Below are 27,308 nucleotides of genomic sequence, written 5' to 3'. Positions count from 1 at the left end.
CTCGCCTGCACAGCCTCGCGATACTTGAGTGTATGTTTTAAAATGGCTACAATGTAGTCGGGTGGTGTTGCGAACGTCATCCTGTGACAGTGCCGTCCCTGTGGAAGGGCTGGTGCCGGAATTCCTGCCCGGATCCATGGTGAGTGGTCAGCGCACGCCGGAGCTCCCCTCCCGAGCGCTGCAGCCGTGCCTTCAGGATGCTCCGTGCTCCGGACGTGCGCCCCTTTTTATTGCGGGAGAGCGCAGCCCTGCTTCTGTTTTGTTTACATTTCTGGTGAAGCGGATCAGCGCTTTCCCGCCCACACGGGGGGATTTCACGTTTCCGGATTGACATTTCAAACCCCTAAATGCATTTAAAATCGAAGGAATTCCTTCAACACATATACTGGGATTGGGATAAACCCGGGGCGTCCTTGGCCGGTGATGTTGATGTAATTCCTGGAACTGTGGAGATTTAGTTGGTATTTGCATCACCATTTTTTTTAGATCATTGAACTGCCTTTCAGTTACCATTAATCGTGAACCGTGAACAGTTATGGGCAAATTTAAGCTGTGTGAAATAGGGCGCCTAGTTCCGAACTTGCATTGATTCAACGCATGGGAGGGGGTGGAGAGAGTAAGTTTCGTGATCTTTTGACATTGCTCGTGGTTTGGAAGCTGGGGCAGTGACCCAAGCTGGGTCATAGAGTTACAGAGTTGTACAGAACGGAACTGGGCCCTTTGGCCCAATGCTGGCCAACGTGCCTACCTAAACTAATCCCAGCTGAGCTGAGCTCCACAGCTTCCTCTGGCGGCCCGTTCCGTATATCCACCGCCCTCTGCGTGTTTTTTTTAAAAAAGTTGCCCCTCCGGTTCCTTTTAAATCTTTCCTTTCTCTTCTTAAACCTATGCACTGTAGCTTTAGACTCCCATAACCTGGGGGAAGAGACTTTGACCATCCACCTTATATATGCCCCTCGTGATCTTATAAACCTCTATAAGGTCACTCCTCAGTATCCTGCACTCCAGGGGAAATAAAGTTTCAGCCTCTCCTTGTAAAGCCAATCTTGGTAACACCCTTGCCAATCTTTTCTGCATCCTTTCCAGCTTAATGACATCCTTCCTATAGCCGTGTGACCAGAATGGTGCACAATACTCCGAGTGTGGTCTTACTAATGACTTGTGCAAATTGTAACATGACTCCTGTACTCAATGCCCTGACTGGTAAAGGCAAGCATGCCGAATACCTTCACCACCCATCTGCTTGTGTCTCCACTTTAAGGGAACTATGTACCTGTACCCCCTGGTCTCTCTGTTCTACAACATTCTCTAAGGCCCTGCCATTTACTGTGCAAGTCCTGCCCTGGTTTAACTTGCCAAAATGCAACATCTTGCATTTGTCTGAGTTAAATTCCATCTGCCATTCTTTGGCCCACTTTCCCCAGTTGATGTAGATCCCATTACAGTCTTTGATAACCCTCCTCACTATCCACTATATCACAAATTTTGGTGTCATCTGCAAACTTACTAACCATGGCAACTACATTCTCATCCGAATAGTCAATATAGATGACAAACAACAGCGGCGCCAACACTGATCCCTGCTGGTACCTTTCCCTCCTACAGTGCTATGAAAATGCACAGTTCAAGAGGGATAGGCCTATAGATTACTCACTTTTTAAGCAAATAACACTGCACTAATGCCATGCATTGTTAAAGTGCTGAAGAACCTGGGCGTGAGGTTTGAGTGGTTTCATTGGACAAGTTTGCAGACTGCCAGATATTTGGTAAATTTCATGTTCCAGGTCAATCTGCAAACTTTCTAACTTATAAACGACCTCCACAAACAAATAACTGGGTCTTTTACAGTCTCTATTACTCACTGTGGGGTTGGTGCTTCTTTGTGAGGTAGGTATTAATTATGGTTTGTGTAATTGATTGAGAAATTGATTGAGAGCTTTAGTGGTGGGATTTGATTGGCTTGACCTGAAAACGATAGACCCTGAGTGTGAGAGTGAGACCTGGCTTGGTTGTATAAGGGTTGGAGGGTCCATCCACCAGCAGTCGGACTGTGTCATTTCAAATCAACTGAATTTCTTGTCCCGTTGTATTATATTGCTTGTTAGCTATGTCTTTGTTCTGAGCCATGAAAATTCTCTTGTGTTCGTTTCTGAGTGTCTTGCTGTTTTTATACTAAACCAGTTTTGTTTTTTTCCAATTCCATTCACATTTGGGGCTAAAAAATACAGCATTATCTGCTGAAGACTAACTTGTGAACAGGCAAGCCTGAACTGGAGTTTAACATCACAAACTCAGAAAAGGGCAGATTCTGGAGATGCCATTACTCCCAGTGCTTTAAGATCTGATGGCCCACTCATCATTACCAGATCCCTGCCTCCAGGCTGCCAAACTCCTACTGTGGCCCTGTTTTCCATTGCCTGCTCCCTGTTTTACCAAACCCCATGATTGATTCATCATTGATACCAAGCAACATGCTAGCTCCCAAACCCAGAAGGAAAATACTTCTTCAGTGTTGCCATGTACCACAGTTCTTTTGTGTTTCGGTGGAATCAGTGATCACCAGGAGAGTAAGTGATTTAGAATTGGCTTCAGCAACCTCATGGCAAGAAAGGGGAAATTGCAAGGGCTCCCATTTTATCATAATGTAATAATTTGTGGTGGGTTGTATATCCATGAAATACAGTAGTGTAGCGGTTAGCACGATGCTATTACAGCGCTAGCGATCGGGGTTCGATTCCCGTCGCTGTCTGTAAGGAGTTTGTACGTTCTCCCATATCTGCGTGGGTTTCCTCCGGGTGCTCTGGTTTCCTCCCACATTCCAAAGATGTACAGGTAGGTTAATTTGGGTTTAAAATGGGTGGCGCGTACTCGTTGGGCCAGAAGGGCCTGTTACCATGCTGTAAATAAAATTTTTTTTAAATTAGAAAATCATCACAATGCTGCTTTTGTACATGTGTAAAGCATTCTGTTCGCAAGCATTTTCTGGTAAGTTTCAGTATAAAATAAAACCTATATCATTTGTAGTTTTCTCAACTTCAAAATGGGAGAATGGGGTTGTTTATCCAATTCAGAACAGAAATTGTTATTTTGCAACTTCCCGTTTTGCATTGAAAGAGATAATTGTGATATCAGTGAGCAAATGTATAGCAGCCTTTTTGTTCAAAAACAGAAATAAAAAGTGCTGGGAATATTCAATAGGTCAGGCAGCAGCTGTGGAGAGAGGAACGTAGTTAATATTTCAGGTTGATGACCTTTCTTTAGATTTAAGGCTGTCGCTCCTTTAAGGAGTTTGTACCTTCTTTCACCTTCAACAATTACTGGGCTTGCCTTTTACTTACAACAAATTTTGCAGGTGCTTCCATTTTCCTTGAGTGCTAGTCAGCTGTGAGTACCCATAAATTTCACACATTGGCTCCACCAATGCAGTTCTCAAACACACGGGTACTTTTATTTGCTCTGATTCTTCCACCAAACCATCTTCATCTCCAGTATAAAATATGTTTTTAGTGGCTTCCTAACCTTCAAAGTTTATTGCTGGGTGTACAGTCTGATGTTGTGAGGCATAAGGAAGTTTAATCAAGGGCTCTTCATGCACTGCCACAGGCACATTTTTTCATGCATGTCGTTACAGCCCAGGGATTTTTAAAGGGGTACGTCTTAAACTTGCTGCCAAGCATCTACTATTTTCTGTTTTTATTTCAGATTTGCATCTTTTTTACTTTTAGACACTTTATATTCATTTCTGCTGGATATAATTCCTGATATAAGTTTAATATACGATTTTGATGCAGTAGGAATCAGGGGAGACCCTTAACCCCTCAAGCTTGTTTCCTATTTAATTAGATCAAGGCTAATCTGTATCTTAACATTAATAAATCCCCACTTATCTAGCTTTTTTGCCGCGCGTGTTTGCTTTCAGACGTGAATAGTCTTGTGACATATTATGCGTGCAAAAAGTAAAATCCATCCTAAAAGCAGATGTGAATTGTAGGATGAAAGAATGTATGACTTTTAAATAGATATTGAATTGCGTCTGTGTGCTTGGATCAGCCACTCACCTGCCTCACTACAATTACAATGCCACTAGGAAAATATTTGTATAACCAATGCAAATTCATTTGTTTATTTTAATTAAGTTTACTTAGTTTTAAACTAACAGTTCTAGTTTTCTAGAGTTTTGAAATCTCATGCTGCATATATTTGAAAATGATTAACATTAATCTTCCTCAATCTTCAAATCTGCACCAAATAGAAGTAAAGCAATTGTATATCATGCTTGATTTTATTCATCTTAGGCTCTAGTTCAATGTATCAAGAAAAAATTGCATGGGACCAAAATCTCAGCCTCTCATCTTAACAAATATACTTAAACTGTGGCAGTTGTGAGTTCAGTAATCAGCAACCAAGATTCTGTTAAAGTCTGTCTATTATGCATTAGCTCCTGAAAGAGATTAACTTGGAGTATACCTGTGATGGGAATAGTGTTTGGTGAATTGCTTCTCAGTCTGGTGACTACATTAGTGTTCCAGCCTTTCTTCGAGGCGATTTTTAACAAGTCCAGAATAATTCAAATTTTTGTTTTCTCTCCAGACAGAACCATCAGGACAAGTTCCTTTCTTTGGAGTCTGGTGTCAGATCCTCCTCATTTGAGTCGCCGTCTTACGATGAGCCCAGTCCCAGCCCTGGCAGAATCATGTCTCTCAGTACGGAGCCAGAAAAGGGAGTGGTAGCCACCACCCAGTCACTGGAGGGTATGAAACACTGATCAGGGTTATAAGCCTTTCAGCAGAATACTTGCATGCAAGTGTTTGAATGGTGTCAAGTGAAGGCTTAAATATTATTTCATGATTTAATTGAGAAGTTTAAGGCATTGCAGGAGGCCACGTAACCCACTGTGTATTTGTGATTAGCTCTAATTGGTCAGCAATTTGATTTGAATGTTAGATTGTTCCTGTGCAAACGGAATAAATAGGAGTCTTGGCTTTTATAGGAGATTTGGATCTGCTTACAAAACTGGTCGAGGTACAAGTATAACTGAGTTGGGAATGACAAACGATGTGCTGGGAGAATTAAGCAGGTTGAGCATTATCTGTGGGAGGAAAGGAATTGTCAACATTTCAGGTCGAAACCCTGCATCAGGATTGAGAGGCGAGACGGCCAGTATAAAGAGGAGGAGGGGAGTGGCGAGAAAGGATACTGAGGAAGGGTGTAAGATGACAGGCAGATAGTGCCATGTAGGGGAGGTGAGCAGGAAGACTGTGGCAGGTGAACAATAGACAGAGAGAGAGGAAAAGAGGAGGGGAAAAAAACAGATAGAGCAAGGTGGGGGGAAGGGAGGGTGAAGATAGGGGACAGCTGCTGGAGGGAGATAAGCAGGAACACAAAGCCCTACCAGTGCTAGATTCTGATAAGTAAAGGAGGTGAGAATGGGAACTAGGGGAGAGGTGAACAACAGTTGGAACCGGGGTGGGCGTGGGAACCTGTGTGTGAAGTGGGGGGAGGGGGACTAAGATGGGTGAAGGGGGGCTGGGGCTTGTGTGGGAAAGGGGACAAAAATGGGAGGACAGGAGGATCGGAAGGAGGAGGTGGGAGAAAGGGGGTTACCTAAAATTGGAAAACTCTGAGTTGGGAATGAGGTTGGGACCAGGCCTGGTTGGAATGTCCTTTTTGATCAGCACCTGGACTGATTTGATAAGTGGACATTTGGATAAGTATCTGGTGCTTTCTAGTTTCCTTGAGAACACAGTCAGCAAAAGGAGTTTTTCTTTAAAGATTTGTAAGAAGAGGAAGGGAGGTTTCACCTTGAATGTGCAATGACTGATTAATGTAAACTGTTTGACTAAGTTGGGATGTTTGGTGTTGAGAGTTCTCATTTTATGCTTTAAAAGCATAGAAATGGTTCCAGTAACAAAACTATTCAGGTTAAATAAAGTATTGGTGGCCTGGGAAAGAATTTATTCTCAACAAAGATCCAATGGAAAACTGTTTCCTTCCTGCCACGTATGGATGGAGTGTGGAGGCTGGGGAAAAAGGTCTTGCACTGGAAAAAGTGGGCAAGGTTACTTCATTTAGAAGGTGCAGCAATGCAGGATGATGCTCTAGTACTAAAGATCATCCACCTATTAAAGCAGAGGTGCAAAATTCACCTAAAAAGTAAGGAGCAAGTGAATGGAGTTGTGTGGATTCTATGCAACTCGGAATACAAATACTTAAATTCAATGGTATTGTAATAAATGACAAGTTTATGAATACTTTGTTTGACTGTTGGCTCTTGACAGTATGCCCCTCTAACATTCCCTCCTGTGGTAGATAGAACTCTTTCCTGTAATAGATTAGGGGGCACATCTAGGAGAAGTGCAAAAATCTGGCACAAAGCAGTTTTTTTTAAAAGAGTAAGCACCATTTTAAAACTGTTCAAAACTGTTATTGCATGAGATGACCTCTGCACTGGACAGTTGTTTGGATTGTTTGTTGGCCTCTTGAATTTAATATATTCAGAGAGGGCATAACATCCACAAGCACCAAGCGAACTCCAAGATGATGAGCCGGTCTGGGACTTTCAGCAGTAAATCTATGGAGGGAATTAATGAGGCCAAGTTGGAAGGTATGATGCCGATATTCATTTGTCTTGGTCCAAAAAATCTAAGTAACTAGTGAATATTCCAATGGACTGCTGGATTATTCTTTGCAGGTGTTGCAGGGATTTAAGTGGTTAGTATAAGAGCCAAACATCAGAGTTTAAGTATCTTATTCTTGTAATCATTTTTATTTTGGATCTGGGCATCACTGGCAAGATCACCATTTGTTTCTCAATCATAATTGTTTGTAGTTTAGCAAGGACATGGTTTATCCCCCGTGTTGGTTCACTCACTACTTAGCAGAGGCAGTCTGACACTTATGTCTTTAAGGGTTTGGCTACTGATGGTGCTGCTAAGCCACTCTTGGTGATGGGCATTGAAGTCCCCCACCCAGAGTACATTCTAGATTATTTCTACTTTCATTGCTTCTTCCAAATGTTACTCAGCTGAGGGAGGTGGTAATCAGGAGGTTTCCTTCTCCATGTTTCAGCTAATGTTGAATTGAGGTCTCTCAGTGCTACTCCTTCCTGCCTATATAGCACTAGACATCCCTCTGGTGGGTTGGTCCTGCTGGTGGGCAGGATTGTGATGTCTATAAGATATAATTTTGTGAGTGTGGCTGTCAGACTGTTACCTGATTAATTTGTGATACCACACCTTGCAGGGTCTATTGGGCTGAGGACCACTTTGCTGTGTCTGACTTCAGTGCACTGGTCAATTCCAAATAGTCCAATTATTTTTTTAAATTATTCTTTTCAACAAAGGTCTGGCACAACTGAGTTGTAATGGCTCATCTGGTCTACTTCAGATTGGGTCTGGACTTTCCTATCGGCTAGAGCCCTGAAGGAGTTTTTGTGTTACTAAATTCCAGATCATTAACTGAATTTAAATTCTTAAGTTCCCTTGATGGGATTTGAACTCTGGTCTCTGCATTGTTGGTCCAAGCCTGTGGATTATCATTCTGATAATTTAACCACCATGTCATCAGCAGACCCTCTTGATATGACGAGTCCAGTTAAGCCTCTGGCCAACGTTGACTATCTACCCTGGTATCCTGATGTGAAGCATTCAGAGATTCAAGGAAAAAAGCTTGAAAATAAACTCCCTCCCTGACCAATCCTATCTGGTTGGACAGTTGAGCCTTTTTGTTTTACTTTTTCACATCGGGTTAAGGAGTGAAGTATCACAGAATCAGTTGAAAAATAACATGTTTAGAATAGCTGAGCAACTTGCTTGCATTTAATAGCTCAAATTTTTGGACTGGGAACTGTGGTCAGAGCACACAGCAAAACCTTGACCTGTGTTTTGGTTTGCGATTTATTTTGGGGCATCCAGCCAATGTGACTGCCTTTTTTAACTTTGTGCTTTTAAAATTGGTAGACTTTAGAAAAAGTAGCTTCATTTTGCCATGACTTCTGAAGGAATTTCCGAGGGAAGGGCTTTTTTTTTGCTGTTAGTTTATTGGTATGGATTCTTGTGGTAGTATGAGAACCTCAGTTCACTCATAAATGGACAGGAAGTTGACAACTACATTTTTGAACTGCTTGTGCTCGCCACACAAATATGTGTTCTAAAATTGGTGCAGAGAATTGGAATTGGTTTATTATTGTCACATGTACCAAAGTACAATGAAAAGTTTGCCTTGCATACTATTCATACAGATCAATTCCTTCTACAGTGCATCGAGGTAGTACAAGGTAAAACAATAACAGAATGCAGATTAAAGTGTAACAGCTAGAGAAAGTGCAGTGCAGGTAACATTATTAGTAATTTTTAGAGGCATAGAATTTGGATTTAAAAGAGTAGAACAATTATAGTAAAAGTAATGAGTGGGTCTGCAGGAAGCAGCTTGCAACAAGTTGCTATGCTCTGGTTCAGCAAATTACTTGTTTAAACGCCTCCTACAATCTCATTCGGTTCCCAAGCACCCAATATAATTGACTCAGATTGATAGCAAAGATAAAGAAATGTCTCTCTAGTGCCTGGCACAGACCATGGATTCTGACCCAATCCAGAGTAGATGTTCTTTTGATTCCAAGCTGAATTGGTGATGAATAAACAAGATGGGGCTGTGAGACTCACAGAAATCCATTGGTGAGATGTGTGGCTCAAGCTTCCAAATGCAAGTTGATACCTAGTTACCTCTTCCCATTTCAGACAGTCTGTGTTGCAAGTACTTTCAATGACCATGTTTAGTAATGGTTCAACATGTAGGAAGAGATCTTCCACTTTGAAATTCACCAAGAGAATATTGGAGGGATACGTTGTTCTGGATCTATCAGAGTGATGTGTTGTGCTGGTCGGAATAATAGACTTTATGGGCAAAGTTTACTTCAAATAAACTTTCTAAGATTGAATATAATTCACATTCTTATTCTACTTGGAATAAGTTTTGGGTGGTTTCTCTATTTTCTGAACCTTCTTACAATCGACTGTTGAACGGCAGGAAAGCTCACCCTCTCCTGTTGGTTAATGGCGTAAATTGGAATTGTTGGGAGAAATAAAGAAACTTGCTAACAAAAAAACAAAGCTTTTTTGTTGAACCTTTTGGCTTCTGCCAATGATTTTTTTTCCCTCTTGATACAGATGGATGCAAACTAAGTTGAATAATGGCATTCATTTTCTATTTTGTAGAATTGTTTTCCCTGGAGCAAAGGGGGCTGTTGGGTGATCTTATAGAGGTTTATAAAATCATGAGGGGCATCGATAATATGGGTGGTCACAGTCTTTTTCCCAGGGTAGGAGAGTCTAAAACTAGAGGACATAGATTTAAGGTGAGGGGAAGGATTTAAAGGATATCTGAGGGGCATGTTTTTCACACACAGGATGGTGAGTGTATGGAACAAGCTGACAAAGGAAGTGGTAGTGGTGGGTACTCTTACAACATTTAAAAGACATTTGGATGAGTTCATCAACAGAAAAGGTTTAGAGGGATATGGGCCAAATGCAGGCAAATGGGACTACCTCAGGAAGGCACCTTGGTCAGCATGGCCAAGTTGGGCCAAAGGGCCTGTTTCCATGCTGTGTAACTATGACTCGAAGTGTTGAATGCTCTGCTGCAGTGTATCCATATTTACAGCAGGGGGCCTAGATCAACAAGAAGTAGAAATCCAGCCACACCGAAGCCTTGCCTGTTTCAGTCACGACCTATCTTTACATGAATGTTCTTCCTTTTTCTGGCATTGACGAGCGAAGTGTAATCAGCCCCATGCATGGCCATATCTTAATTTGTTTATTTTTATCCATTTTATGATCTGTTGAAAACCTGACGTATGAATACTCAATATAATTACATTTCACAAATGAATCAAATCAAACAAACAATATCCCATGGGGAAGCTTGCTGTGGGATTAGTCCAAATTCCTGAAGATACATTTGTCTGCACTTATAAAGTTGCTAATTCAGAGAATACACAGAGGTTTTGGCAAATGCTGTCCCTAGTACTAGTAGTCAGTACTGTGTGTTTAATGGCTCAGTGTGGTAAGAAAAAGGGGGGAAAATCAGTCAGGGCTTAGGCTGACATAGAAGACTAATTTGCCTCTCTTTATTTTCACACCATCTGCAGGTCTGTGTTCTGACTAAATCAGGAAGTTTGGTTGTTGAATTTCAACTGGCAGTTTATTAGGTTAATATTTCCTCTTCTGGGACAAAAAATTAAATCAGTCTGAAATTTCCTTGCAATTTAAACTGCCACATTTAGGAACTAAGATAACCCTTTCAATCAATGTTTTGCCTTTCTCCCACTGCAATCTTAAATTCCATTGGTGCCCTTCATAGCTGTCACATAACCAGTTACCCTGTGTTCCCTGTCTGTTTCCGTAAATGCAGTGACTTACAATGAATATAATAGTTGCCACTATATCAATGGTATATTTTGACGTATGCCCTGTAGTTATATCAGAATATGATCAGAAGTTGTATCTGAAAATGATCAGAAGAATAAGGTAGAAGATCACATAAGAAATAGGAGCAGGAGTAGGCCATCTGGCCTGTCGAGCCTGCTCCGCCATTCAATAAGATCATGGCTAATCTGGCTGTGGACTCAGCTCCACCTACCCGCCTTTTAAGATATCTTTGTACATCGAAACACACAGTGAAATGCATCTTCTTGTGTAGAGTGTTCTGGGGTCGGCCCGCAAGTGTCGCCACACTTCTGGTGCTAACGTAGCATGCCCACGACTTCCTAACCCATACATCTTTGGAATGTGGGAGGAAACCGGAGCACCCGCAGGAAACCCACACAGACACGGGGGAAATGTACAAATTCCTTACAGACAGTGGCCGGAATTGAACCTGGGTCGTGAGCGCTGTAATAGCATTACGCTAACCACTATACCACCGGGCCTGCCATTCCCCATAACCCTTAATTCCCCTCCTATGCAAAGATCTATCTAACTGTGTCTTAAATATACTTAAGAAAACATTATCTTGGAAGAGGATTGTGTGGGTTGGGATGTCTTACTGGGAACATGGGAGAAAGGAAATCAATAGTAATTTTTATGAGGTGAATCTCTTTTGAAACCAAATTGATAAAGTCAAGGGCTCCAGTTCTGAGCCAATGCAGATATAGAGAGCAGGATGGCACCCTCCTATACTGAAGATTAGATGACTTGTTTGATGAGAACTCGCTGTTCTGGACAATTGTAGGTGAATGATTTTTGTATTCTTTGTCTTTCATACTCCACTGACAAATTACACATTTGTTTAGGCAACAACCTAAAACTCCTTCCTAGTGTTGAGATGGCTCCAAGGTAACTTGGCTGGCAACTGAGACAGCCTGCCGTGCTCTGTGAGATGTGGCTGATGATGAACAAGGTTAGCTGAAAATGAAAAACTGCAGTGATGGAAATCTAAAACAGAAAATGTTGGAAGCCCTCAGCAGGTCAGGCTGCATCTGTGAGGCCGGTGTAATTGTTTCTCTTCTCACAGATGTCACCTGACCTGCTGAGTATTTCCAGCATTTCCTGTTTTTAAACAAGGTTAACTGAACCCACAGGGGTAAGTATGGAAGGGTGGAAGATCGTTCCAGACAACGTGATGACAAAACAAAGTTGTGGTGCCAACTAGAAGCAGTGGGGTGGTTCAAGTTTATTGTTGCCATAGGCATACATACATAGGGTATAAATGCCATGAGCACAGTACATCACAAGGACAAACACAAGTTAACAAACTTAAATTGACATAAATTATACGTACATAATTATGCATAACATTACTGGTACACCATGTACTGACTGCCAGCAATGTCTGTTTACACTGGTGGTGGGAGGTGGGGTTCCTTCGAGCTTCCTACCAGCTTGTGTTACTTGGCCAGGATGGTCTAGCCTTGTAAAGTATAATGGACTTTATTGCACAGGCATTCTGCAGGCTTGATTTCTGTGTCTTGCTTTTGAGATTCTTTTTAAATTTTGTGATGGAACCACTTATGGAACACCCAGTATCCTATTTAAATGTACTCTCTGCAAGTTGTGCATTTAAGTGTGTTTTATCATCAATCTACCAAATTGCTTTAACAGACTAAAGTGGGCTGAGGTTCAAATCCTGTTTCCATAATAAATCGTGATTAAAGTGGGAATTTGGAAGGGTGTGGCATGAAATGTAGTCTCAATAAAATTTTAAGTAGTTTAATTTGTCACTTGCTGCAAGTCTGATAGTACGGGAAGGAACGTTAATGCGCAGTTCCTGCAGGATGTGGGATGTTCCAGTGGCAGATGTTCGTTCCAACAATTACGTCTTCAGGAAGTGCCTCTAATTGAGATTACTTGAGCTGTAGGTTTCAGTGCGGGGAGGTAGAAGTTGGAGACTTTCTGACACATCAGGGAAGGATAAGTTTGTGAGGCCAGAATTTGAGTGCTATCAATGTGAAAATAGCAGCAGCTATCAGCAATGGAGGAAGGACTGATGACTATCTACAGACTATGGGACATGTGTCTTGTTTACAAGTTTGAAACTCTGGTTTCCTGTAGAGAAGCAGAATGCTCTGGGCAGGAGCATTGACCAAATTATGTTGACGAACCCTGGGCTTAAGGGAAAGGCCTGAAGTGAGACCAGTGAGTCTGTGTAGAGTGTTGTGGTGACAAGAGACCTGAGATGTCCATGCTTTTCTAATTACGTATATCAGTGGTGACATGAGAGACTACGGATGCTGGAACCTGGAGTAACAAACAATCTAGGGGTGGGTGGGTACATGTACACATGGGTTCATTGTTCATCAGAAGGGTCTAGGTAAGATTTAATGTCTCTGAAGAGTGTGAGAGCAGACTCTTTGAAATGGGTTTTAGAACATAGAACAGTACAGCACAGAACAGGCCCTTCGGCCCACAATGTTGTGCTGACATAGCTAATCCCTCCTACCTACAGAATGCCCATATCCCTCCATTTTCCTCTCATTCATGTGCCTCTTAAAAGCCCCCAATGAATTTGCCTCCACTACCCTATCAGACAATGCATTCCAGGCATCCACCATACTGAGTAAAAAAAACTTACCCCTCGCATCTCTTCTGTACCTACCCCCTTTCACCTTAAATGCATGCCCTCAGGTATTGGACTGGTCAATAATGAGAAAAAGATATTGCTTGTCCACCCTATCTATGCCCCTTATCATTTTATACACTTCTAACAGATCACCCCACAGCCTCTGCCGCTCCAGAGAAAAGAGCCCAAGTTTGTACAGTCTCCCCTGATAGCACGTGCCCTCTAATCCAAGTAAACCTCCTCTGCACCCACTCTAAAGCCTTGATATCCTTCTATAGTGAGGTGACCAGAATTGCATGCAATACTCTAAATGTGGCCTAACCAGAGTTCTATAGAGATGCATCCAAGATGTAGAGGTACCTTCTGCCCCGAAGTCCCTGACACACCTGAATGGCCAAACACTGCCTCCAATAATCCTACCAAAGACGTCACCACTGAGGCTGTCATTGACAGCTAAAGGTGGCAAAATCTGCTGCCTGTGAGCTTAAGTGGGCTTTGGAAGGGGCAGCCTGTTGTCGGTTGTGAAGCTGTCCAGTCAGGTCATTTCATGGCAGCAGAGGCATCCTTTTAAGTTGACACATGTACAACAAAGATCATAAATTGCATCTAAACACTCCAATTATGTTGCAAGGGAGGAAATCTGTGATGTGCAGTTAGGTGAGCAACTAACGTCGGAATCGTCAGGTGCACTGTCGTGATTTGCACAAGGAGTTGCCTGTGCCAATTTCTCAGTAGGGGTGAATTCTCCTGGAAATGATCACAAGTCCAGTATAACAATGGTTATATTGCAACACACACAAAGATGCTCCAGCATCTACAGAATCTCTAGTGTCAATAGTTATATTGCACTAGTGGTCAAAAGTGAAGAAAGGTTATGGACCATCTGTGCAAAAACAAGATGACGCTAATAGACCCATTTCTATGGTTTGTAATGCAGTGGTGTCCAGTTTTTGTGGAGCAATTTTGCACAAAAATCAATGAATTATATCTAGCTAATCAGTTTTGTGGTATGTGTTTGATGTTGGCCAGGATCCTGCAAGTCCACCCTTCTCCTTTGAAATATTGCTGTGATCTTTTTTCTTATCCATCTGAAAGGACATGTGGAAGTGATAATTCTGATCTGGAGCTGGCCCTTCACATAGTGCATCATTCCTCAGTATTGAACCCAAGTGGAATGCATAATCTGGGTCAACAGTCTTTTGAATAAATCTTCAATTCACAGCTGTTGGCTCTGGTGAAGCTGCTACCATTTGAACCAAGATGTACAAAAGACCTTTGGTGGGTGGGGGGGCGTGCGGGGGGTGGGGTGGAAGGGAAGAGAAATTTGAGGTTGATCTTGGGAGGCCAACCCTTTTCCCCCTCTGACAGGCTATGGACCCTATCCCTCCTATCTGATGCCTTGAAGGTGGGTCAGCATTTGCCTTATTTTCACAGACAAAATGCAGGATCTCGGGAAACGCCACTCCATTGTGAAGGGATGCAGGAGCACCTGGGAAGGAGAGAACTGAAGGTGGGGTTAGGGGTGAGAGGGGAAGGGAGACATTGGTTGTAGAATGGGAGACTGAAATAAGTGGTAAGGGTTATGAGAGAGTTGGGGAGGGAACGAGTTGTGAGAGCGTGAGCTCTGGCATCTGCTGACTTCTTTCTTGACATGTACACAGATTGACATGTGCCCCTCTTTTGTCCACCTATCACTGCTCTGCTTTTCCCATCTATATGTTGGGCTTCCCCTTTTCCTATCTTCAGTCCTGAAGAAGGGGCCTGACCCGAAACGTTGACCACCTGCTTTTCTTCACAGATGCTGCCTGGCCTGCTGAGTTCCTGCAGCATCATCATGTTTTTCATGTGCACAAATAATTTTTTTTATGATCGCTCATTATTTCATTTATAAAACTATATTTTAAAGGCAGACCCCAGTTTGAGGAAGATAAAAGGAAATTGCTCCATGTTACCGTTAATGATATTAAATCAACATTGTTGATCACCCTAATTCTTAGTGAAAGTCACAGGGACAGCTTCTATCCCACGGTGATAAGACTATTGAACAGTTCCCTTATATGATGAGATGGACTCTTGACCTCTCAATCTACCTTGTTATGACCTTGCACCTTATTGTCTACCTGCACTGCACTTCCCTGTAGCTGTGACACTTTACTCTGTATTCTGTTATTGTTTTTACCCTGTACTACTGCAATGCACTGTGTAATGAATTGATCTGTGTGAACGGTATGCAAGACAAGTTTTTCATTGTACCTCGGTACAAGTGACAATAATAAACCAATACCACTAGCGAGAAGGTCAGTTGTGAGGTTCACCAAAGTATTGTTGGGTTTTCTAGTGTGGCATTTCCTCTTGCAAGTTCTCACAGTTATAAGCCTGAAGTGTTGCAATCAGCTCTTGGAGGAACATGCAACAAGCAACTCTTCCAGCTACAGGGAGTGTTGTTACTGAAAGAATAAATATTCAATGATGGGAGGATAAGTGCTCCCAGGGATCAATGGTGAAGAACTTGGCCAGCAGGAGACATGCTCTTTATGCAAGGCCAACACACAAAGCCTCACCATGGCTACATCTTGGTGCTCTTGGCAAGAGAGAGGCTCTGTAAGGACACATGCAGGTTCTTAGACACTGCCCTTTGGAGAAGCCCACAATGTGGGCAAATGCCCACAGCTGCACTACTTGCTGCTGTGGACTGAAGGATGATGTCCGGTAGAGAATGGAGTCTGGGTGACCTGTCAGATGCAGCAGTGAGCAGCAACACCTGAGAGGTGGTGAGCAGCAGCAGCCTGCGCAACTAGGAAGCTGAGGGTTACCATGACCTGCCTGGCTGCTTTGCCTGTGGGACGTTGTGTTTGAGTTTGCTGGAAGTCACAGGTCTCAGAGATCAAAGTATGCAGTTTGGTTGTGGGTGCTTTTAAGTTTTGGGGAAACTGGGTCAATAATGCCCAGTTGTTCTCTGAGTAGGTAATAAACATCTTGCAGAGCATGAGATTAAAAAATCTCTCTGCAGGCAAACCTTCCATGCTGCATCACTGCTAATGTCACTTGGGAACCGTTTTACATTCCTAGGAGGACTGGGCAATCCTGATGGGAAAATAAAGGAGCCTAACCTCTTGGCAAGTTCCTGGGCTCTCAGAATTCAGAGCACCATTGCCCTGTTCCATATTAAGCCAGTTTTTCGATTGTTTTGAGTTGTGTGAATTAACTTGTAGCCCTTTTCATTGAACATTTTCTGATCTCAGTTCCTAATGAAATGGGATTGCATGTCTCTTACCCTTTGTTTATTGGGGAATTCTCTAACCAATTCTTCTTACTGCATTCTCGTCCATCCGCCAAGTCTACAGACACTTTCACTGGCAGCCACTATGGTCTTGGTTTACTCCATGAATGGTGATGGTGATCAGATGAAGGGTTTTGACCCAAAACGTCGACTGTCCATTTCCCTCCATAGATCCTGCCTAACTCAGAGTTTCTCCAGCACCTTTTGTGTTGCTGAAGGTGATCAGCAGTCAGGGCCAGTGTCCCTGCTGTTGTCCTTTCACAATAATGATTGGCAGGCCGGTGTTTGTTCCACACTCATTACCTTGTTTCTTTTTGTTTTAGGGAAAGTGTATAAATGTTGTGCAAAAGACTGCAATGAATCTTTCTCAACAATGCATCACCTGATGAATCATATGAAAGTACATCATAAACCTAACCGATACTTCAAGTAAGTTGATCTTCAGGCCAGTTTGAATTAATCCCTGTACTTCCAGCTAAAAGATTTATTGCAGAAATTGGTTTTATGTAAGCACTAAAGGTGTGACGTGATTATAATATGGATGTCCATTGAACTGCTTTAGAAATTTGGTTCCCTTGTCATCAATATCCAAGGATGAGCTATGTTGCAAGAGAAGTTCCCAACCTTAAGGTCACAACCCACTTTGGGGTTGCAAAAAATTTTTACAGCATAATTGAAGTTTGAAATTTTCCCATTTGGCAGGGTACATCACTTTGAGATCACACAAAAAGAAATCCAGCGTTACCTGGTTCTGTTCCTGTGCAGAAATCCAGAATTTGGCTGTGTGCCACTTATTCCTAGGGGAAAAAGTTGAATTGCTGTGTCCCAATATCATGTACTGAGCACAGGCAACAAAGGAGAAGTTTCTAGCTGTGGAATCTGCTTGCTGGTGTCCAGTGCTAAATTTGGTTTGGATTGCTGTGAATTCGGGATCTGGCCTCAGAGAGCTGCAAGAACCCTATTGTGCAGCTTGGTCTTGTCAATCAGCTCAAGTCCAGATCTATCCTTGTACGTCTTGAGCCCTTTTTTTTAAACCTGTGTCCAATTAAGTCACTGCACATAATGTATCCATGCTTCCACCAAAAAATGGAATTGTTCACAATTTGACCTCTTGAAAGAGTATCCTTGAACATGTGCACAAAAGCACCATTTGCTTTTCAAGTTGCCTAGTTACAGATCACTTTCCTTCTTTGTATTGAGTAACTTCAAGCTATAAAGTGCTTGGGATATCTTGAGGTCAATGCTGTCCTGAATATCAGCTGGGGGTTACCAAATGGCATTTGCCAATTAGAAAAAGATGCTGCCATTGAACAAGCCAGCTATTTTGCTTAGTGCACGCTTATCAATTTAAATACTCTGCTTATTTCAGGCAAAACTGCCTGAAAAAAATTAATCAGTACATCAGCTTTGTTGATACGTTGAGATGGACATGAATAAAGTCTCTGCCTTCCGATTGCTACTCTAATTGTTAATTAGGTGAACAACTGATGGAAGCTGCCTCAAGTCTTCATCAGATGTGGCATTTGTATGTTTCTTTCATCGAGTGCTACATTTCTACTTGTCAATTTCTCAGCAGCTGGGAGTTGGAGACTTTGGCTGTCTCTGGAAGTTACTTCAGTGCAGTAGCTTTGTTGCCCTGAATGTTCAGTCGGGGAACCATGCTGGCTGCATCTTTGGGTTAATTTTCTTACTGTGCCTGATTTCCCCCAACCAAGGGGAAACTTGTTCCTTAACCTTTCCCACAGCAGTAAACTGCAAGGAAGGGCGTGAGAACAAGTGAGAGTGATTTGTCCTTTAAAGTGAATGATTGTGCGATCATGGGTCACACAGTATAGCATCAGGTATCCCAATTAATAAAATATTTATTAGCAACTAATTTTTTTTTAAGTAACTTCCAAAACTGCAGGCTCAGAAACCCATTGCTTTGTGACGTGATTGGGTATCTTTCTTGAGATGTCGGTGGCGATTAAACTTTGAAATGATTTGCTTTACAGATGTCCGACGTGTAAAGTACGATTTCAAAAACCTCAGTCTTTTTTCAAACATCTGCAAGTGTGCAGCAATGAAATGAATGCTCTGGTGGAGAAGCAGTGTCCTAGCCCTTTGTCTGCAAGTGAATCGGATGTACAAGTTAAACAAGCAGCCCCTGTGGAGCCGGTGAAATTTCAAAGTGTTATCAGGCAGCTGGAAAAGGATGGCAATGTGGACATTGTTAGTACGGCCCCTAGTTCAAAACCAGTCACCCTACTCCCAAGTACCTTACCAAGTCTGCACACTTCAGTAAATACAATGCCATTAGTTTCTGCAACCCCACATCCATTTTCATTGCTGGAACCGTCACTGTTTGCCACACCCAGCCTAAGATTTCCTAGCCAGGGGCACGCTCCAGTGCCTGGCCCCTTCATTCCATACATACACCCTGCACCTTATGGCCTCCCTCAAAGTGCCACGCAGCCACGTCTTAGATCTTACGTTCCCTCCGAGAGTCTACCATTCTCCAATGCAGTCTGGAGGAAGACCACTGGTAAGGTGTATTTTAATGTTGGGTTACACTTTTCTTGCCTTTCCAAAGAGAACTGTTTTTTTAAAAATCTTTGTGAACGAGATTTATTGGAGAACTTTTTTGAAAAAAATCTTGTGCTTGTTTTTCTCCCCAAGTCTTAACTGCATTTATCATAGTTAGCATCCCAGTGTTTGTTGGTGGGATTGTAGGAAGGAACTGTTTAATTATGAAGAATACAAAATAAAAATATTGCAGATGATGGAAATCTTACATGCATTAAAAATAGAAGAGGTTGGAAATGCTCAGCAGGTCAGGCAGCATTTATGGAGAGAGAAATAGAATTAACATTGAGTTGGTGAGGCCACATTTGGAATATTGTGCTCAGTTTTGGTCACCCTGCTATAGGAAAGATGACATTAACCTGGCAAGAGTGCAGAGGAGATTTAATAGGATGTTGCTGGGACTCGAGGGACTGAGTTATGGAGAAAGGTTGAGTAGGTTGGGTCTTTATTCATTGGAGTGTTGAGAATAAGGGGTGATCTTGTAGGTGTATAAATTATGAGGGGGTATAGATAGGGTGAATGTGTACAGCCTTTTTCCCAGGGTTGGGGAATCGCGAACTAGAGGGCATAGGTTTAAGGTGAGAGGGGAGAGATTTATTAGGAACCTGAGGGGCAACATTTTCACCCAGAGAGTGGTCAGTATATGGAATGAGCTGCTAGAGGAAGTGGTACATTTGCAATATTTAAAAGGTACTTAGACAGGTACATGGGTAGGAAAGGTTTAGAGGGATATGGGCCAAACACTGGCAAATAGGACTGGCTTAGATTGGAATCTTGGTTGGCATGGACCAGTTGGGCCAAAGGGCCAGTTTCCATGCTCTGAGTCTATTTCTGCTGAACGTTTGACACTGAGTATTTTCAGCATTTTCTGTTATTATTGTTCAGAAGAAAATTGAGTTCAAACTATTTCATTTCTGGATAAAGGTTTTTATTGGTATAGTTTTCTGGTCACTTTCATGATGAGTCTTTGTCAGTACATTTCACTGACTTTTATAGTTGGATTGTCATGTCAAAGCAAGCCTTCCTTTGCAACTGATGAATGTTCTTGTGTGTTACTCCGGAAAATATTAGGCTGAAGTCTATCCTCTATCTAACTCGCCCTTGTTGTGACTTGCTGGTTGAGGGTGTAGTGAAGTGTATTGTATTGACTTGTCACCACATTTTAATGTTGGTGTTTGGGTATGTAATATGGACAGTAAATTTTGATCAAGTATTGTTCATTATCTTTCTGCAGCTCAATCAGCCAATAGCAGGATTGTGTGGGAACACACCAGGGGTCGATATAACTGTATGCAGTGTCCATACTCCAGTGAGTCACGAGAAGAAATGACCTTGCATGTTCAAGAGCATAACAAAATCCTCAGCAGCAGATTAACGAATGAGATGGGCATGTTCATAAATCCTGGTGACAACTATGGTGCATTGTCAATGCAATTCAGTGAGTCTTTGTTAACTTAAGTTACCCTGGGCCGCAGCCTGTATCTAGAAAGGCAGACACTGATATTTCATGCTTCACAGTTGAGAGTTCAGCAGTGTGTATTGTGATTGTTGGTGAATTTGGGCCCAGTGATTTTCTTTTTTTTCTCCCCTCTTTTTCTGTTAGAAGTTGTCACAAAAGTATAAAGGCAAGCTTGCACAAAAGAAACAACCATTTGTATTTGACGTTAAGATATGTTGCTAAACGATACTCTGATTCCGAAGTCAATAGTATTTTTATTTCAGCGAGTAACATGTTGTGGAGACTTTTCTCCTTTCAAGGATATGGGCTCCATGCTGTATGATTGCATGGTGCCCTCTACAGCAGTTCGCAGACTCCTTGTTATTCATTTGCCTAACTACTTGACCACATCTCATTCTGCTTTCACGCGTGATTAATTCCAGCAGAGGTAACTGGACCATTGGCAGTTTACTTTTCTAATCCAGGATACCACAGCCAGTTGCAGCCCTTCTATAAATCTAAGAATCAAGCCTAGGTTCGATTCAGCTGCTCTCGGTCAACCAGTTATGCTGCTGAGGATATGTCTGGTCAGGATTCTGCACCAAGGATGTCAAATCCAATGGAAATACACTTCGCTGGTACTTTGCTCTCCCTATTCATTTCTGGGCTAAAAGTCATTGGGTTGATTTTTATGGCTTTTGTTTTAATGAGAGCCCCATGTACTATTGCTATGCTTTTTCCTTGTTTAATCAGAATTCCATTTTCTTCAATTGTCTTTTGAAAGCTAAACATTTTATTGACCAAGAATTTTAGTTTTCTGTAGTTATGGATCTCATCCATAAGTTGACTGCCCTTAACTAGATAACACAACACTATAGAGATCCCAATCCAACAATGGCTGTGTCCTTCTTCGCAATATCTTCAGGCTGTCAGACTTGCTATTTGCACACCTGTTTTGATGTAGATGATTCCACTGAAGTATTTCTTGCCAGTTCCTTCAGAGTTGTGCTAATTCTAGTACTGGAAGATACTAGTACTACTGTTAATAAAACATGTTACCAATAAGTACTGTACAGTGTGAAGCCTCTCTTTGGAAAGTTTCATACTTCCAATATGGAATTTCCATTGGTTCTTTTGTGTATGTGTCCTAATGCTATTTTGGCTGTGTCATACACAAGTTTGGCACCAAATATTGTCAAATATCTTTCCTCTTTTGGTGTTTTCTACAAATGCTCAAAACAGATAATATGATGCATGTCCCAGCACTATAAATATTTTCCTTCCATTGCATACTATGTGCCTGGATGCTCTCTATCTTATTGTTTAAACACTGGGATCTTAAGTTTGGTTGTGGGACAGAGTATACAAATTGAAAGACCTTCATTCAGTTCCCCCCCCTCACTAGTCACGGGTGAATGGGATCAGAATTTCCTGAGTCACTGTCAGATGCTACTGTTCATGTGAAGATGGTTCACTTGACGGTAAGTGTCAAAATATTAACCAGAAATAAATCTATCAAATGACCCATTTTTCAGTTTTGCAATCTCTGGTGGGTTGCATCCACTTACTGTTTTTTTTGTGTTGGTGACATAATGGAATGAGGCAGCACACAAGTTCAAAATTGCTAATTCTCCATAGTTGCTCCAGTATATATTGGGTCAGGGCTCTACCAATGTGATTGCTGTAAGTGTGATTATGCACAAAACATCTTGAAGATGGTGAGGTGTTTTTTTTTCATTTTGGCCAATACTGCTACAATTTACTGTTGGATCACCCATCACTAGATCTTCAAAGATGTTCTTTCTTGTTGTGCTAAGCTTGGTTTGGATATTTTGGGTTAGCAGTGGAACCAGTTATTTAACTGGGGTGGTATCCCTTGATCCTTGAATTATGCTGAAATAGCTGTTAGGTGTATCCGTCCAGGCAGACAGATGAAGGGTCTCGACCTGAAATGTCAACTGTCCATTTCCCTCCATAGATGCTGCCTGACCCACTGAGTTCCTCCAGCTTTTTGTGTGTGTATCAATCCAGGCACATCCTTCTGGAATCATGTGCAATGCCTTTGCACACTACCTAAATTTTGACAGTAAGCGGAGTGTGTGTTAATTTGTTAAGATGCAAAAATTTATTTTTCTGAATTAAAGAAATAGAATGAAAGGAAAAACTCCTCCTTTTTTGTCAAGAGCCAAAATTTAGTTGTATTTCTCCTCTCTCCCCCAACGCATTTGTTGGTCCTTCCTGACCAGGATAACGTTGTTAGAAGTTCTTCCTCCAGGACTAGTTACGCAGATAGATGAAACCTTTCATTCTAAGGTGGAAATTACTTTACAGAGGTCAGGATCAGTGACAAGTGTACCGTGCAGTTTTGTCGTATTGCAGATTAAGTAATTTTTTTAAACCAGTTTCTTGATTTTACTCAGCCAGTTATGAAATTCCAATTCCCAGATATATTTGAATTTGAATCTAATTGTTTACTAGGAATACAAGAATTCAAGCCCATCGCCAGCATTTGTCTTTGGATTTTTTTTCCATCTGTGCACATTGAAGAGAGAGATTTGGTGTTGGATTATGTCCCTCCATAGGAGACCAGAATAGATTTAATTATAAAGGTTGTTTTGCTTTTATTGTATCCTATACAGTTTACTGAAGATTTTAAACAAAACTACAAATTGAGAAAATGCCACTGACCAGTACTCTGTGGAGATTAGTCAGTCTATCCCTTTTCAGTCTTTGATGTTTTAATGCTAATCAGAGACCTCCTTTGATAATCAGAATTTTAAACTAACAAATGCAGTGCAAGTTAACAAGTTACCAATCAAGTGTAGACCAACTTCACCTGTTTCCTTTTCACTGAGATGCAATATATTAAATTTCACTTGGATTTTTTTTAAATGCAGTTGTGGTTAATTGAAGAGTCAAATATTAATTTTCACCCTAGACTCAAAGTTGCAAAATCAACCACATTGACTGCAGTTTAAATATGTACAGAGAGATAAGATAAACAGATCTTGAAAGCTGTCTTATCAATGCTATGTTGAGAGTCTGGAGAAGAGAAGCACGCATTTTGAGAGTTTTTTTTATAAAGACAAAACAACCAGAACTTCTAACTCTTAACACAATGTTGATATGATTATACAGTTCTTGTCTGCAATACATGTATGAACTGATCCCCCTCTAATGTACCCATATGGTTAATAAAGTAAATTTCATAAGTATTTGCCAAATTATTTTTTTAATATCTACAGAGATTCATTTAATGTTTTGCACATGCAGAATTTGATAACAGAAGGATGCTTTTGTAGAGCGTTTGTGATTTAGCTTGCCCTTTTTAGCTTGATACTTCTAAAGAGTTGCATACTGTACAAATTTACCAAGATTTGTTGACTAACTTGCAAAATTTGCTTTGACCTCCAATCAGAGAAATCTTCTTAGTATGCTTTGTTATCCTCCTATTTAGGGTGTATTACAATAATTGTTCTTCAAGTAATTTTTGAAAGGTGTAGGGTTGGAAATTGCCTCATCCCCAAAAGGCATTTGGCACAACATTCAGTGCACTTTTCTAATTGTTTCATTGGAACCTAAGTTAGAATTTTGGGTTTTTTTTCTGTTTGCTAGTGTCTTCTGTTTTTGGATCGTGATTCAATTATGGGTAATCTCAACTGACATGTCTTATAATGGCAAAGGAGGGCATTTGGCCCATTAAATTCATGGCAACTCCCAAGGGAGCAATCCCTTTGCGTTCATTAACCCCCTCTTATTCCCCTGTACCCTGCAACTTGTTCTCTGTCTCACATGCCCATCAACTCCCCTTTAATTCTTTTCCCCACTAACCCACACCAGAGGATAATTTGCAATAGCCAATTAACCTACAAATCCCTTCTTGGGATGTAGAAGGAAACCAGAGCACCTGGAGGAAATCCACACTGTTACAGATTGCATAAAATCTGCATACTCAGTGTCCGGGTAGCTCCATCCCAAAGAACCTCCGATTGGAATTCAATCCATTAGCCCCTTTTTTAAGGAGTTAACACACATGATTTGTGACATTGGTTCACTCTATTTCTGTATTGAGTCCCATTTGTATATTTGCTTACCATTCACTCTTCAGCTTCTGATGATTTACATTGAAATGTTAGTTCATATTTTTCCTCATTTACATCTGGTGATAGGTTTGCTGTGCATGTCCAACATTTTCTTCGTGACCTCCTTCTCTTGTGACTCAATTATTACTTCAGAAAATAACTGTAAACCTCAAACTCATTACGTCCATACTGCCACAATGAATTTTGGACTTATCTTTGGGATAATTTGCCCTGTATTTTGTTGCAACCTTCTTACTGGTGCACCCTTTGCTTGTAGGCTCTACTTTTATTTCTTAAAATATTCAAGCACAGTTTCTCTGGATACCTTTTTGGGTAAATTTGTATGTAGTAAGAGATTTTTTTCCTTCCTTGCTGAAAGGTTAGAAATTAACCTAATTTTCACTTGTAGGCTTTGCACCAGCCAGTTTACTCTATACTCCTGTTTCAAATAAGCTCTTCATTCTTGATTTGTTTTCTCCAGTCAGACAACTTGACCCTTCTTTCACACCTTGTCAATAGCAGCACAGAGTGAGTCAGTGAACTACAAGCGGGGACTTCAGGGGTGTATTTTTTAAACCAGTGTTTACTGAGTTACCTGCCAAAGCTGGAAGCGGAACTATTTTTAAAAGTGTGTCAATAACAAAGGTCTGAATTCCTTTTGGCAGAAATCCAGGCAGTCCTTAGGGGAAAATTTTGTCCAAAGCTACTTAGTTTTCGTAAGTCTAGAAGTTGTGGTGGAAAACCATTTGATTTAGTTTGTGACTTCACATATGCAAATTAAAGAATGAGATATTAAGCTATTTTATGCTGTTGCAGGTTTCTGTCTGTGCTGTCCTTAGGCCATTAATCTTGCTGTTATTCTTCAGTCATCAGAAGGGCCCTGTGGGATTATTGTGTTGTTCACAGTACAGCAGCAGTGTTGTTTTGGAGCCATTATTTGTGTGAAATTTCATCAGTTCACATAAAATCTTTACATCTATTGTTTGGTGTAAATCAAGCTTGTGCAGGATAACTCGTTTAATGTTTGGTTTTAAAATAATAATCCTCTTCTGTGTGAGTCCCTCTATTTGCTAGGAGAGTGAGAGAGGAACATAACCAGCTGAGATATCCAGCAGTAGAGTTTTGAATTGTTGCTAAACCCAGGGTTAAAATTGGTGCTGGAACCCAATTTCATCAGATCCCCGATCTGCCTGTTTAAAGGGTGGTCTGTAGCTCCGAGCAGGTGCTTGCTTTTGGAGCTTGTGCAGTGCATGTTACAAGGAAAGACTGATCTAGTCGGGTACTGGTATGACTTTTAACCTACCTGACTTCATCCATGAGTTTAAAATTCCAACAATGGTTCAGAAATCCTTCTCTCATTGTTGTGGTTTATTTTGCATTTTTTTTGAAGGACTTAAATATTTTAGAAAATGAAAACACAATTGCTCAACTGGTTTGGCCCTGTTTAATTTATGAGTAAGTAGGCTATGTCAATGTCCCTCTTTCAAGCTTGCCAAAAATGTGGAAAAACAACTTCAGATTAGAACCGATACTCCCATACCACACTCCTAACTTTAGCTGCTCTAAATAGATACAGTATCAACGTGATTCAATGGCTTTGGTTTGCACAATGCTGTGTCAAAAGCTTAAATTAATTATAGTACATGGGGACAGGGGAAAATCTTAAGGATATGAAACAATACAATGTTTTATCACATTTATGGGTGTTTTCCAAAAGGAACTTAACATTTTTAGATTATGATCTAATTCTTTGCATGTTTTGGTACTATTTTTATGTTCATACTTAAAGATATGGTGAAAGAAATATATTTCTATGCCAGCATGTCAATTATTGAATTGAATTTCTACTTACTGTATATAATTCGCTTTGATATAATATTGTGTAGACTTACATTTTACTTTGAAATTTGAGTTCCATGATGTCACATCTGGCTGACACTTGTAATCCCACTGATTAGTGGATGTGTCGCTTAGTTCCCACATGCACTTGTGCACTTATGTACAGAATTGACATTAGTGGTATAAATGTAATGTTGGACACTTTTTTTTCCTCCAATAAAATATTTCAAATGAATGTTGGACTTGATTTGTTTTTGATGGTCACTGACTATTTCACCTCTTTCTATTCCCATGGTAAACCTTTGATAATTATTCCAGCTAAGAACAATTTCAATATTAGGACCTAAAGAATGTGTGGCCATGTTATTTTATGACTTTTTTAGAAAATCAAACAAATTCCTAGTTCATATCTTTAAACAAACACATTCCTGAACATTCTGATATTTTCTCCAAGGCTGCATCCCAAGACTGTTTCCTCATTTTTTTTTCCCCTTGTATGAATTGGCCTCCAGTATTTGCAGACAAGCTTGTATTGAATTTGACAGCAGCCCATTGTCCTAATAAACTGACTTCAAAATTTCCATCCTCGTTCTTCACATTTTTTTAAATTACTTTTGTCATGGACATCACTGGCAAAGGCACCATTTAAGGTTTGGGGGCAAATAAGATGGACAATGAGAGTCTAGAGCAGTGGAGTCACACTTAGCCCAAGCTAGGTAAAGGTGACTGATTTTCCTTCCCTAAAGGACATTAGCAAGCTAAGTTTCTTTTTTGCAATATCCTGGGAATTTTATGGTCATTGTTATCAATATTAGCTTTTCATACAAGATTTTACTTAGAATTTAAATTCCGTGCCTGGGATTTGAATTCCTAAACAATATCTTGGATCTCTGGATCCTAGTCCAGTAACTTAAGCACAATACTGCTATTGCTTTTCCTGCCTCTTATAGAGTCATAGAGTACTACAGCACAGAAACAGGCCCTTCAGCCCATCTAGTCTATGCTGCCTGATATTCTGCCTAGTCCCATCTACCTGCACCTGGAATATATC

At 41.0% G+C, this 27,308-nt stretch overlaps 1 protein-coding gene across 1 annotated transcript; it reads left to right on the top strand.

The window, feature by feature from the left end:
- Positions 1 to 26,492, top strand: znf414 (zinc finger protein 414). Its single transcript, XM_052037951.1, has 5 exons — positions 1 to 139; positions 4,591 to 4,751; positions 16,657 to 16,762; positions 18,328 to 18,857; positions 20,133 to 26,492. The coding sequence occupies exons 2-5, from the start codon at positions 4,694 to 4,696 to the stop codon at positions 20,354 to 20,356; spliced, it is 918 nt and encodes a 305-aa protein (XP_051893911.1). The 5' UTR covers positions 1 to 139; positions 4,591 to 4,693; the 3' UTR covers positions 20,357 to 26,492.
- The last annotated feature ends 816 nt before the right edge of the window (positions 26,493 to 27,308 follow it).

This window comes from Pristis pectinata, chromosome 24 (genome assembly GCF_009764475.1).
Source record: "Pristis pectinata isolate sPriPec2 chromosome 24, sPriPec2.1.pri, whole genome shotgun sequence".
In the NCBI taxonomy this organism is placed as follows: domain Eukaryota; kingdom Metazoa; phylum Chordata; class Chondrichthyes; order Rhinopristiformes; family Pristidae; genus Pristis; species Pristis pectinata.
Note: the sequence above shows the minus strand (reverse complement) of the source record. Positions and strands in the feature narration are given on the sequence as shown.

Excerpts from the sequence above, each read along its gene's own strand:
- znf414 (XM_052037951.1), top strand. The coding sequence starts at position 4,694 with ATGTCTCTCAGTACGGAGCCAGAAAAGGGAGTGGTAGCCACCACCCAG. Across the intron at positions 16,763-18,327 it reads AAACCTAACCGATACTTCAA|ATGTCCGACGTGTAAAGTAC; the intron begins GTAAGTTGATCT and ends TTTGCTTTACAG. Across the intron at positions 18,858-20,132 it reads AGTCTGGAGGAAGACCACTG|CTCAATCAGCCAATAGCAGG; the intron begins GTAAGGTGTATT and ends ATCTTTCTGCAG.